At 40.0% G+C, this 12567-nt stretch overlaps 1 protein-coding gene across 1 annotated transcript in view; it reads left to right on the top strand.

The window, feature by feature from the left end:
- LOC108246190 (rho-related GTP-binding protein RhoN) overlaps positions 1-10634 on the top strand; it is a 46247-nt gene extending 35613 nt beyond the window's left edge. The window contains exons 4-5 of the mRNA XM_017433605.3: positions 4842-4976; positions 9581-10634. Of these exons, the coding sequence (XP_017289094.1) occupies positions 4842-4976; positions 9581-9835 (390 nt within the window). The 3' untranslated portion in view covers positions 9836-10634. The remainder of the gene's footprint in view (positions 1-4841; positions 4977-9580) is intronic.
- The last annotated feature ends 1933 nt before the right edge of the window (positions 10635-12567 follow it).

Genomic DNA, 12567 nt, shown 5'->3' with positions numbered 1-12567 from the left:
GCAGGCGGGGCCTGTCACTTGTCGTCATCACGTCATCACGTCATTTGCCTAAAGGCGTGATTAAAGGTGTCTTCAGCCAGGACACGCGGGAGCGTGATATCCCATAGTACATATGTTGTACCGAGTGAATCGACTGAAAGGGAACACCGAACGTTTCATGGTGGCCAAGTTCTCACACCTTCGGAACTTGAGGTGCGTTGACCTTTAACCTTCCCAAATGACCCCAGAGATGGGTGGCGGACTCACCGATGTGTGCGCAGAATGCCAGCGTGACTCGCCGAGGAGCCACTTTATTCCAAATCTAGAGACAAAGCAGAAGGAATTTATCCTTTTGTAACCTCCTAAGTATCTAATTTTAGTGTTTAGCGTTCCGTCGCCGCTCGTGTCCTTTCTCTTCGCTCTGGACCTGATTTCCATCTGCAGGCTTTCATCCTCAAATAACAGCCCTGCAGCGCGGCTCTGTGTTCCACCGTTTCTGACAGCTTTCAGCCTAATCAATGTTTGCACCCTCCAATTTTCTCTTTAGAGCTCCTATTCTGTCGCGCCGTTGCTCGGCTACAAAACTACCCCTTGACTCTTCATCCCTTTCCTTTTGTCGTTCACGCACTCCTCATCGGTCTGTGCTTCTCCTGTCTCGGTGTGAAACATTAAACCAGTATTTACCGGGCTATCGCTGCGTTTAAACTCGTCTTTCATGACTCATTCTTTTCTCACGACTGCAGCTTTTCTTCACATTCGGACTACGGCGGCGGCGTGTCGTCAACCTCTTATTATTGTCAAGCATCATCATCATCATCACTTCCTGCTTTTTATTTATATTTTTGCAATCTAACAACTTCTGCATCCTCTGTTCTTCTTACCCATGCATCCATCTAAACCTTCAGCTCATGCAGGAGACGAGTGCTTTGACTTTTTTATTTAACTAGCATGCTTTTTAAAATATTTAACTTTATTTACATTTTCTTCATAAAAACACATTTGGATCGCTTCACTTTTTCTAAAAACATTGTTCTCCTTGAAACCTGCTTCAGCGTACATGCTCTATTTCTGTCTTTTTATGCTACTTTTAGTTTTTAGCTCCCATTCTGCTGTTTATAGCTTTTAGCTAGCCTTTCTCTGTTTTTAGCCTTTAGGTAACTTTTTGCTACTTTTAACTTCTAGCCTCCATTTTGCTGCTTTTAGCTTTTTACCAGCTTTTTTGCAACTATTAGCTAGAATTTAGTAAAAATGAACAAACATTTTAGCTCCTTTCAGCTAGCATTTTGCTACATTTGGCTTTTAGCTAGCATTCAGTTTCTTTTAGCTACCATTTTGTTACTTTTGACTTTTAGCTAGCATCTTGTTTCTTTTAGCTTTTAGCTAGTGTTTTGCTCATTTTAGCTTTTATCTAGTACTCTGCTTCATTTAGCTTGTTTTTAGTGTTTTGCTTGTTTCAGCTTTACCTGTTGTGTCCCTTTTAGCTACTGTTTTGCATCTTATCTTCAGCTTCTTCATCGATGTTGTCCTCCGCTCAGCGCTCGCTCGGCTTTGTTAGATTTTCAACAAGAAAATTAATTTTATCAACAAACTGAAACAGTTAAGAATTTAATTTTGGACTAAATTATTGCTGTACAAATATCCAGTTTTGTACGAAAACAAAAGTCACATTATTAACGTTGAAACTAACATTTACTTCCAAAGTTTTACTTCAATCAATTAACACACTTGAATGATCTGACTTTAATTTTTTTTTTTTTTATTAAGCTGAAACATTTACAAATTCAAACAGTGAGTTAACTAATCCAAACCAGCGTTACTGGAACAGAAGGTTTACACAACATATTGGTTTAATTAAGTTTAAACAGACTTTCGAGTTCAAACATCCGTGAAAAAGGAGTTCAATCAATCATTAAATCCAAATGAAGGAAGCTATCAGAGTTTTATACAGCGAGGGGGGGTTTCATCGAAGCCCTTTCGCTCGTGTTTTTAAGTTAAAACAAATGTTAGATTTTAAACTGAAGCTCCGTCTTTTTACCTAAATATGGATTGTACTGTTTTTTTATAAAAAAAACAGAGATTAAAGCAGCGTTTCCCAAATGTCTGAGTTTCTGTACAACATGGTGTCGCCTGACTGCTGAGACTAAAGGTTATTTTTTTCTGGTGAGTTTGTTTGTTTTTACTATCACCTGAAATATGGCTGAAACTAGTCTTTGCTTCGGACAGATGTTTGTTTTTGTCAGTAATCCATCACGAGTATGAAAGCCATGATGGGGGTTTATCTTGAGACAATTTTTCTTTTTTTATTATTTCTCTTCTTATCGTCAGAAAACAAAGCCCGTTCTTTATTTATTGGTTTTGAAACTCAATTTCTCATAATAACTAATCTAGATTAAACAAAAGGGGGATTTCTTCATCAGAAATCAGAGTGTTACGAGGCTGGCAACGTCTCAATAAATCATCACAATGTAAATCAAGCTAATTATCAAAAGAACTAATTGCTTTTTGTTCATATAATGTAGTTTTTGACCACGTTTGAAACTCTAATGTCATGAACATGTGATTAAACCAACTAAACTCCATTAAATATGAGTGAAGATGACTTCATTTCCCACACCGGCTCATTTCTAAGTGCTCTAACCTCGGTCATGCACATATCTTTAGACCTGACTGCGAGTCGAGGCTACTGTTAAACAAAACGAAGCTTAATTTCGTTCCACTGATAAACCCGACTTCCTGCATTCCTCAGCCGCTTTGTGCGCCGGTTCTTAACGGTAACGCAGACAATCCAGCCCCTCTGTGACTCATCGAAATCGCCGCCGCTCACCAGCCAGGCGGTGGAGGAGGGGGGAGAGAGAAAACCGAAAGGCGACAGCTCGCTCACTCACACCCAACAGCAGCCTGGAACGGCAGCAAACATCCAGGAAAAAAACAAAAAAGAAAAAAGAAAATACAGAGACGTCTTTGTCAGGCAGAACAAACGGAGCAGCAGAGCTCAGAACGCCGTGGTGTGAGGAGATAATGAAAGGAGTCTCAGAGAGGAAAAACCTATTTAATAGCCTGAGTCATGCCTGTGGTCTGTAATGAGTATTGTTGTCTCCGTTCGGCATTAATGACCGGGAGTATCGCAGAGAAACAAATGGCTACAGTGGAATAAACTCGTGTTTGTTGATTTCTTTCTGTGTGTAGCCGAAGCCGGTCTTTAAATGGCATGAATTTTACGTTTTAAAGTACAACAAGTCGTGGGTTCAGGTCACGGGAGGAGTAGTTTTTAAATTTATTAATTTCATTCTTTTTTAAATCCTATATTTTTATGTAGTGTATTGCTCTTTTTTTCTCTGAAAACAGACTAACAATGGCTCAGTGACAGAAAACAGAAAACATTGACTGTTTTTATTAGCTTTAAATATGCGCTGGAAACTGAACAATATATATATATATATATATATATATATATATGTATTAGCATCTCATGTTTTTGGCTCATATCTGATACATGGTTTTAATAGGTAAGCTACAGATTAAACATAATTAGAATAATTCCAGCCCGTCACTCAGAGCTCTTCATGTTAAAGATTTTAATAATCAGATCATAACAACAAGCAGAATGCTTGGTTTCGCTCTTTGGTTTCACGTTTCCTTATTTAATAAAGATTTCAGTTTTAGAAAGCCCTTTTCTTTGCTGGTTTTGATGTTTTTGCCTGCTTCTTCTGGCACTTAAACGTTTGATCGATCTACCAGTAACGGCTGGAATAAAACCCCCAACCTCTGACCTCTTTAAGGAAAGGCGTCAACAATATAAAATGGTCCAAGTTATACTTTAAATCACACAGGCAGGCGACACTGCAAAGAACAAGACGCACAGATACAGGCGAGCAGAACAACAGAATACGTTATTTTGATAACCTCTTATAATTGAAATAGTATGAAACAAAAGATTTAAATCATATGTTTCTGTATTTTTAAATAAAACATCAGTTTGTCTCTGCGTATGAAGTGTACGGCAGCCGGCAGCGACACAAGGTCTGCTGCCCTTCCGTTTTGTGGAGTGAGTTTGCAGCTTTTTTTTCTTTTGCGTTTGCTCCTTTGTGTTTGCGGAGCGTTTGCACCTGTCAGCGGTTTTGACCGCATCAACCTGCGCAAAACGCTTCATGCAAACAGGATTTGAGTGGTTTTACGACACCCTGACAAGGCTATCACTATCACTATCCTATGGAGTGGATCCAATTCAAGATGGCTGCCACAGCTAATCAACAGCAGCCAACACAGAAACGGCTTTAAGTCAGTCAGTTTGACAGATATTGAGCTAAAATTAGATTTATTAGCAACTAAGAGTCATTAGCAGCACATACTGAGTGTGACATGTCACAAGATATTATGTTTAATGTCTTTTACTGTTCAAACAAAATGGCTACAACTTCATCATTTCTCTGAATAAGATGATGTGAAACTGGCATTAAAGGTGGCGGGTGATATGCATTCCTATAAGGAATCCTGGGCCCTTTAATTAAAGCTACTGTCATTAAGCAGCTACAGTTTAAGAAATGCAGACAGGACCTGGTTTTCCTATTTTTCAGGCCTTCTCCTGGGATTGTACACATTCAAAAGCTTCTTTATGATCATTTTTACAATGAGGGGGGGGGGAAATGTGCTTTTAGTTTCGTGGCAGTGGTTTTGTTCTGCAAGGTGATAAAATGAAGAGAAATGAGACGAGGAGCAAGAACAGAAGGATCTTTATATCTACTGTTAGGAAATGAGATGAAGCCAATGACGCCTATTGTGTTCGGGGGTACAGACAACAACAAACACATTTAACCCTTGAAGGTCTGCGTACTGACACGCATTTGTCTGTCTGATGCACACAGTGGCAAGGTGAGAGACAGGAGTTCTGCCCGAACGCCAAAGTGGTGCTGGTTGGCTGCAAGCTGGACATGAGGACAGACCTGAACGTCATGAGGGAGCTTTCCAAACACAGACTCATTCCCGTCACCCACGAACAGGTGAGGACCGCCTCTGAGCGCCTTTAATTTAGCACCGCACCCTTTAGGTCTCACCTGACGTGTGGTTTCAACGCCGAACGCTCTGAACGCTAACGCCGACTTAATCGCAAGCTTAAAGGCCGGGGAGGAAACGGCACCGGGCGCTTTCCCGCCTCTGTGCACGCAGATACAAAACTTTGGAAAAACAAACGCAGACGATGACATCTGTTCCACATCATAACTTCCACAAATATGGAAACCCGGGAAGTGGAGAGGAGCTGGAACTGAACAAAGGAGACAAATAACGGTTGTGCGATAAGACAATTGTTTTTGTTTGTGTCTTGGAGCAACGAACAGAAGCGTGTTTGAATTTTAATAGCCTATTTCCATGTAAATGTGAATTCCCACTTATTGGCAGCCTTTTGTCAACACATTAATATTTCCCCAACAAACAAAAGTAATGACCTTTTTTTTTTGCTTCTGAGTCGGAGATGACGTCAGATTTGGGGGCATCTCAGGATCTAGTTTCCATCAACCAACTGGACTCCAGAATCAGAAACCAGAACCAAAAATATTCAAATGTTTTCAAACAGGAACTTGCAGCCATGCAGGGCTCTCAAAATGACTCCCTCAGAGGCACCTAATTCCCCTCACCTTCAAAATAAATCATGAACTTAGACGTTATCCATGTGTCAAGTCATGTGGATGTAGTTGGCACAAGTGAAACATGCCGTGAAACTGAGCAAAAACAAATTTTCACATATTTCTTTACTTGTTTTAGCAAAAGGTTTAATTACAGAGTGGCCAATTGACAGTGAAAAAAACACCTAAAGCTTAATAATGTAGGTTAATTACTTTGGTTCTGTACAAAACTCAACACAGCAGCTGCAGGCCTTAATTGTGAGGCAATTATAAAATAAATTTATATTTATTAATAACTGCGGAGGCTTTATTTTTTTTACATGTGAGATGAGAGAAAGCAGGAATCAGAGCTTTTCAGTTTTTCTAAAGGTATGTTTGTGACGTCCTTTTCAAATGCTTTTTATGTCATTTTTAAATGCTGGTTTTCATTTACTAAAAATGTAAAAACATTAATCAGGTAATTTTATGTCATGAACGCTTTGAGTTCAGGTAGAGCTGATAAATTCAGTTGTTTACTTCATCGACTCAAGTTCATCTGAGCGAATCCCTAAAATGATCCAGTTCACTCCAGTCAGCCGTGGATTTGCATTATTCCGAGATGTTTAATTTATATTTCCACGCACCAGCGAACGAATAAACAACTTACAAATAATGGAACAAAAGCGTAAAATGTACAAATCAAATATAAGTTAAGCGAAATGTTAAATTGTATGTAAAACGTTTACGTTTGACTCACCTGAGTCAGAAGCTTCTCCGGTAAGTTTTTTAACCAGAATCAGAGACCTGACTAACGTTTATAAAAGCTGCGCTGATGAAAATGAATTTCTGTAAAAATGAGGAAAAGTGCACAAGTAAAAAAAGAAAATTCCATTGAAATTTAACAACCAATTTGGGTCCAGATAGAACTCCATTTTGGCCTTTATCTGCACTGCGGGCCACCATTTGGGGACCCCTACTGTTCGGTAAATGTTTAACGTACCTTTGCTTCAACACTGAGTTTGTTCCTATTTGACCACATGAGCTTTTTAGATAAATGTTTATTTTGTCTTTGAGTTTGTATTTCTGTGTATATTTGATGAGCAAACTGCAGCGGGTCAATTTCTAGGTGATTTGCTGCTGTTTTATTGTATTTTATTATATAAATCTGATCTTACTGATATTATAGTCATATTATAATGGTAGACTAAGTGTTCCTGCCTTCTCTTGTTGTTGGGAATTCAAAATTAAAGCCAGCAGGAATCGTTTTATGGAAGCTGCCTTGTTGTATTTTTGGAACCAGAGTCTGTGTACTAGCAATGTCGGGTTTTACTTGTTTCTCTGCTCCAGCACCTGATTTGAATCAATGGGTGATTAACAGGTTTCTGCAGAACATGAAGAGGTAATTCAACCATTGAAAGGTGTGTTGTGAGCAGGGAAAGAAGTAAAACATGCAGGATAGTGGCCCTCGAGGACCAGGGTTGCCCACCCCTGATCTATGTTAACTGTAGTTTTAAAGTCTGTTGCTTAATGAAAATTGCCCACTTTACAAATTTACTTGTCGTATAGACTGTACGATTACTGGATCCACATGCCTGCATCGCCTGTCAGAGCATAAAGTCTGTTTCGGAGCAGATCAGCTGGATGCTGCTGCTGCTGTCAGTGAGAGGAAGAAGGACTTCACAGGAAAGACAAAAAGACAGCAGAAACGTGAACATCTTGGTAATTTGTACTAAAAATCAGAACTGGAGACTTCAAGGGGAGGAAATCAGAAACACGCAGGCTGGTAAAAGCCACGAGGAAAGGTCTTCGACTGAAAACAAAATGATTTGGTTTAACAAAATCTGTGCGCGCAGTGACATTTAATCTGCCTCTCGTTCTTACCTAAAATACCACTGAAACAGCTGGAGCTATAAAACTACTTAAAAGAGCCAAACTTTCCGAGGCCCCAGAAGAAGTAAAGGGATGAATTTAAATTTATTTTAAAAATTTCATCCCGTTGGTGTGAGCTGCAGGAGGTGTGCGGTTATCAGAATAAAACCTTCAAGGACGTAACGGGTTATTAAAACGCTAAAATCGAACGTTGGAGCCGTTTCGTTCATTAAAAACAGCTCAAATCTTTAATAGTTTATAGGAGATTTTTACCAGCTGAAGAACTTCATGATGGCAAAGGAGATGAATTAATGAGCCTAAAACTTAAAATGTTAAGCTTAAAATGGAATTAGCTAAAACCACAGCACTGATTTCCCCTCCTAAGCTGTGAGAAACACACAGGAAAAGTCAGGAGAAAATGACATTTCTATGTACGTCTTCAAACCATCCAGATTTAAGGGGGTGTTAAAAAACCACCAGGAATAAACGGCACTTTTATGCTTGTCGCAGAGATGGGCTTTGAATATTTTATTGCTTTGGGGAGGATACGTTCTGTTTGCCCCAACAAGCTATCAGGCTTTTATTACTGTAAGCTGGATATTAGTTCTTCTGTGAGAACGACCATGAAGGCCCAATATCTACAAAAGGAAAGGAGCAAATGATTTAATGTCAAACAAATACGCTCATTTTCAAGAGCGATGTCAAAACCGTTGTTTCCTCGGCTACAAAATGTCGTTCTGTTGAATAGATTATTTACTTGGCGCCACTGAAATACACGAGTCGTTTCCACCAGCTACAAAAGCAAAACAAACTGTTTTAAACAATGTTTATCTATAAAGAGTAACGCATCATTTCCACTAAACCTACAGTCAAATAGACTTTGTTTATCCTGGCAGGAAGTACTTCGGTTCTTGGCAGCGTTTCAGGTGAAGCCGCTGGTTTTTGGATTTCAACCAAACGCAGACGGAGCCACGCGGACACACAGGGTGTTACAGTCCGGGTGCTTCTGTGGTTGTTAGAGTCTTTCTCCTGATCTCTCACCCCCTGACCTGTTGAGGCAGGTGGCCTCCTTCCCTGATTCTGGTTCTGGGTTGGAGGTCTCCACCTGTCCACGCTCGCCTGCTGCTCTGCGTTGACGGGCTGAATCCGAATGAAGAGTTTATGCGATCCATGAGGTTTCATTAGCTGACACGATAAAGTGCTGATTTACTGAGTTATATTGTATTAATTAGACCTGAATAATAAAGGTATTAAATCCGACTTCATTTAAAGAGATTTCTTTAGAGTTGAGGATGCTTGGAGTACTTACAAGCAGTCAGAATCTTACCCGCAGCGGATAGCAGTCAGAATGATCTCAGACCGAAGAATCAGGGAGATCATCTTCTGATGAAATCAAGCTGATGGCTATTCAGACCATAGAGCTTCACATAAATAATCATATAATACAAAACCGCGTCATTCAAGACTCCCTGAAAAAGACTATGAACGATAAAAGGAAAAGTCGCTGATTATGTTGGGAAATGGCGAAGTTGTAGGCGCTTCGGTCAAACCTGGAAAACACTGACATCATGAGCTGTCGCACTTGGAGCACGTATTGTGAATGACTCTCAGCTACAACCAGCCCAGACTTTAGCTCAACATCTGTAAAAATGACCGGCTTGTAGCCTTTTTAGTGTTTAAGGTCCGGTGGATGCAGCGGCCATCTCGTATTCAGTTAACCCTAAAGATTAGCCAGTTGTAGATGTACAACCAATGATTACTTTCTGACAATTTTATTAAAATTTGTTCAGTGATTCAAGACATTTTTTGGTCAAAAACAATATCATCCACCTTCACATTTAACCAGACTACCTTAAATAGTTATGAGGACAGTAAACGGGTTTCCTGTGGTTTTAAATGAACTAAAATAAGAGAAATAATTTTATGGAAGATGTAAAGATTGCTAATAGGCGTAATAATTTGATAAAGTTATTACGCCTATTAGCACAGAAATTAGTCCTTTGCTGACAGCTCATTCTGCTAACCCCTCAAGGGTTGGGATTTTTTTTCTATTTATTTGTTGTTAAGAAATAACTGAATCACAGTTTGTTTGCTCTGTGTGTTTTTTTTTTATTTATCTTTTTTTCATCTTTTAGGGCACCAACTTGGCGAAACAGATTGGCGCAGTGGCGTACGCGGAGTGCACCTCGAAGTACTCGGAGAACAGCGTCCGGGACGTTTTCCACGTCACCACTCTGGCCTCCGTGTCCAACATCCACCGGCCTCAGCTGAAGCGCGGCGGCACGCGCCGCGGCCACAAGCGGGTCTCCCAGCAGCCGCCTCGGACTGAGATTCACGAGCACCCGCCCGCCGTCAGAAAGGACCGAGCCAAAAGCTGCGCGCTCATGTAGGACCAGGGCCTACCCACAAACCCGCTCTGTGTGTGTGTGTGTGTGTGTGTGTGTGTGTGTGTGTGTGTTGATGGACATGAACCTAATTTATTGGTGAATCCTTGTAAGACCGTTGCACTGCATAATGAACAGTATGGCAAAAACAGGAATGAGTGCTGTCCCGTGGAGCTCTTTGAAGGATTGTTTGTCTGTTTTTCCTCACAGCTCTGCTTGTAATTTTTTTTTTCTTCTTTGTGGCTGTTGCTATCATCAGGGGGGACTATTGTAGTGACTGAAGCTACTTTTCTATTAAAAGCTTTCACATGAACAAGAGGACCAAAACGGGCAGGTTTGCGAATAAAACACGTGACGGCGATGAGAAATAATCGTTTGAGACGCCGTTTTTTTTGCAGCAAGCAGAAGTAACAGTGTTGGTTTTCACTTCGACCGTGTTGCTTTAGGTTTGTGAAGCACAATGAGATGCAAGAAAAGTTATCTGTAAATACCGGAGGGCGAGCCTTGCTGTTCAGCCTCACCTGATAAACTTACAATCTGGACAAACAACCAAAAACAAAAAAACAAGATTTAAAAAAAAACAAAAACTTTGGCTAAGATGATACTAATTTTCTTAAACCACAAGTGCTTTTATAGTATGAAAAACTAAGAAATCACTCATTATATAATACTGAAATGTTGTGTAATTGCTCTTGTTGGGAAGGAGAGGCTCTAAAGGCTTTAAGAGGATGAAAATTATGTTGTACATGCAGTTATGAAAATAATAATAATAATAATAAAAAAACTTGGTCTGCTAAGTGTTCTTTTCTATTTCTTTTTAAGTCAAACACTAAATTTGCTCCAACAGGCTCATTCTTACGGTGCCTCCATCTGGTTTGTTCACAGAAACTCCTACCTGCGCGTTTTTACACCGTGCCAACGCAAGACGGCGGATAACAAAAAGAACTTTCAGGTTGTACAGGATGATTTCAAAGGACGCAGAGAGAGAAACGCGATTGGCTCAGAGATGCACAATCGTCACATTTAAAAGGTCAGAGCTTTTGCAGAGGGGTTGTGTGGAAAGGTCACAAACAATTAACATCTCACCTGTTACAGATCGCTCTTTGAACAGCCCCGATTTGGAAAAAAAAAGTTTAGTTTAAGTCCTATGAACCTCTACATTGCTGTTAATTTTGTGTTACACGGATATTCTGACAAAAATATTAGGATTATCCAGCCAGACGTGTCCAAGGCAGTACTGGAAGTGCTACCGCTAGCTGCTGCTGCTATTTGGGCTTAAAAATGACTCTAAATTCTTTGATGGTGATGTAGTTTTAGAAAATGGCTTCATTTGCATGAATATCTGTGACAGCGGCAGCTAGCTGTAGCCACTTCCTGTGCAGCCTGGGCCACCTGTGGCAGAAAAATCGAAATATTTCATCTGATAGAACAATGTCATAAGAAATTATAAAGCGGTGTAAAGACTTGTAAATGTTTATAAAATAGCATTTGCACGAAATGCTTTGGATCTTTTGAGATTTGGGTTATTTTGAGACAGAACCCTGCTTCAAAGGATTTGACCTAACGCTGTCATCAATGTAAAACTTCATGTTTTTAGCAAACACGACAGAGTGAGCTCTGTTTTATGGTCATTTCAGCACTCTTCTGTGAAATGTTCCTAATTGCAGGCACAAAGTCCTTTTTATCTACGAATATAAAATGTTATTTTGCAATCAGTCGTAAGATGATAGAGATTAGCATCCACATTTACAAGAGCTGTGATAAGTCAAAGAAGTCATTTATAATATTTATATATTAATATTTTGATACAGTTGCATTTTCCAAATGATTAGGGGCGTGATAACTAAACTTTAAGTACGCTAAATCTTTAATGGGGCAGTCGTTTTTTAATGGACACACTTGATAATAAAGTCTTGGAAATATAGACCATGAGTTGAACAAATAGCATCATAACCTATTAATAGAAAATTGATTAGCTGGGACAGAAATAGGTGAAGTAAGAGCTAAAATCCTCTGCTTTCAGTGAGTAATTCTCTCATACATTTGCTCATTTAGATTAGTATCTGTTGCATTAGCAATGGGTACGTTTTGGTCTTGAAGACCTCCAGTTGTGAATTTTGCAGACAACACATCAATAAATAAACACACCACACAACGCTCCGCTCATTTAACTTCCACCCACATCTGTGCAATACAAATGTCCTACCCTGGTATTAAAAATGGATGCAGCAGTTCTGTCTGTATTCATGAGCCTCCATGCCTGACCTTTAACTAAGACTGCTGTTCCAGTTTGTTTCCCGCCACCATGCAGAAAGCCCCGCAGCAACTCGCTGCCTTTGTGAGAAACGGCAAAGTGACATTTCACAGCATCGCTCGCCATGTCGCCGTGCGGGGAGTGTGAGGTCACGCCGCATGCCGGAGGCCGAACCGGGGCAAAAACCCGTCGGTGAGGAGAGGAGAGGACGTCCCCACAGACGAAACAGAAACGGTTCGAATACAGAGTTTCTACAATCATTTACTAACTGATGCCTTTGGCTATTCGTATTAGATCATCAGACTCATGAATAATGAATTTTCCAAGTGTGGTTTATTCTAAATATAGACAACTTTATATTCCTACATTATAAAGCCCTTTCTTGGCGTAGAAATACTAAGACCACAAGCTATCTGCAGTGACATAATTGGATCTGAGTTCCCAACTTGCACCAGCTGCAGCCTTTTTATTTATTTCATCTGAA

Source organism: Kryptolebias marmoratus, linkage group LG17, assembly GCF_001649575.2.
Source record: "Kryptolebias marmoratus isolate JLee-2015 linkage group LG17, ASM164957v2, whole genome shotgun sequence".
Taxonomy (NCBI): domain Eukaryota; kingdom Metazoa; phylum Chordata; class Actinopteri; order Cyprinodontiformes; family Rivulidae; genus Kryptolebias; species Kryptolebias marmoratus.
The sequence above is the reverse complement of the archived record's forward strand: the minus strand, read 5'-3'. Positions and strand labels throughout refer to the sequence as shown.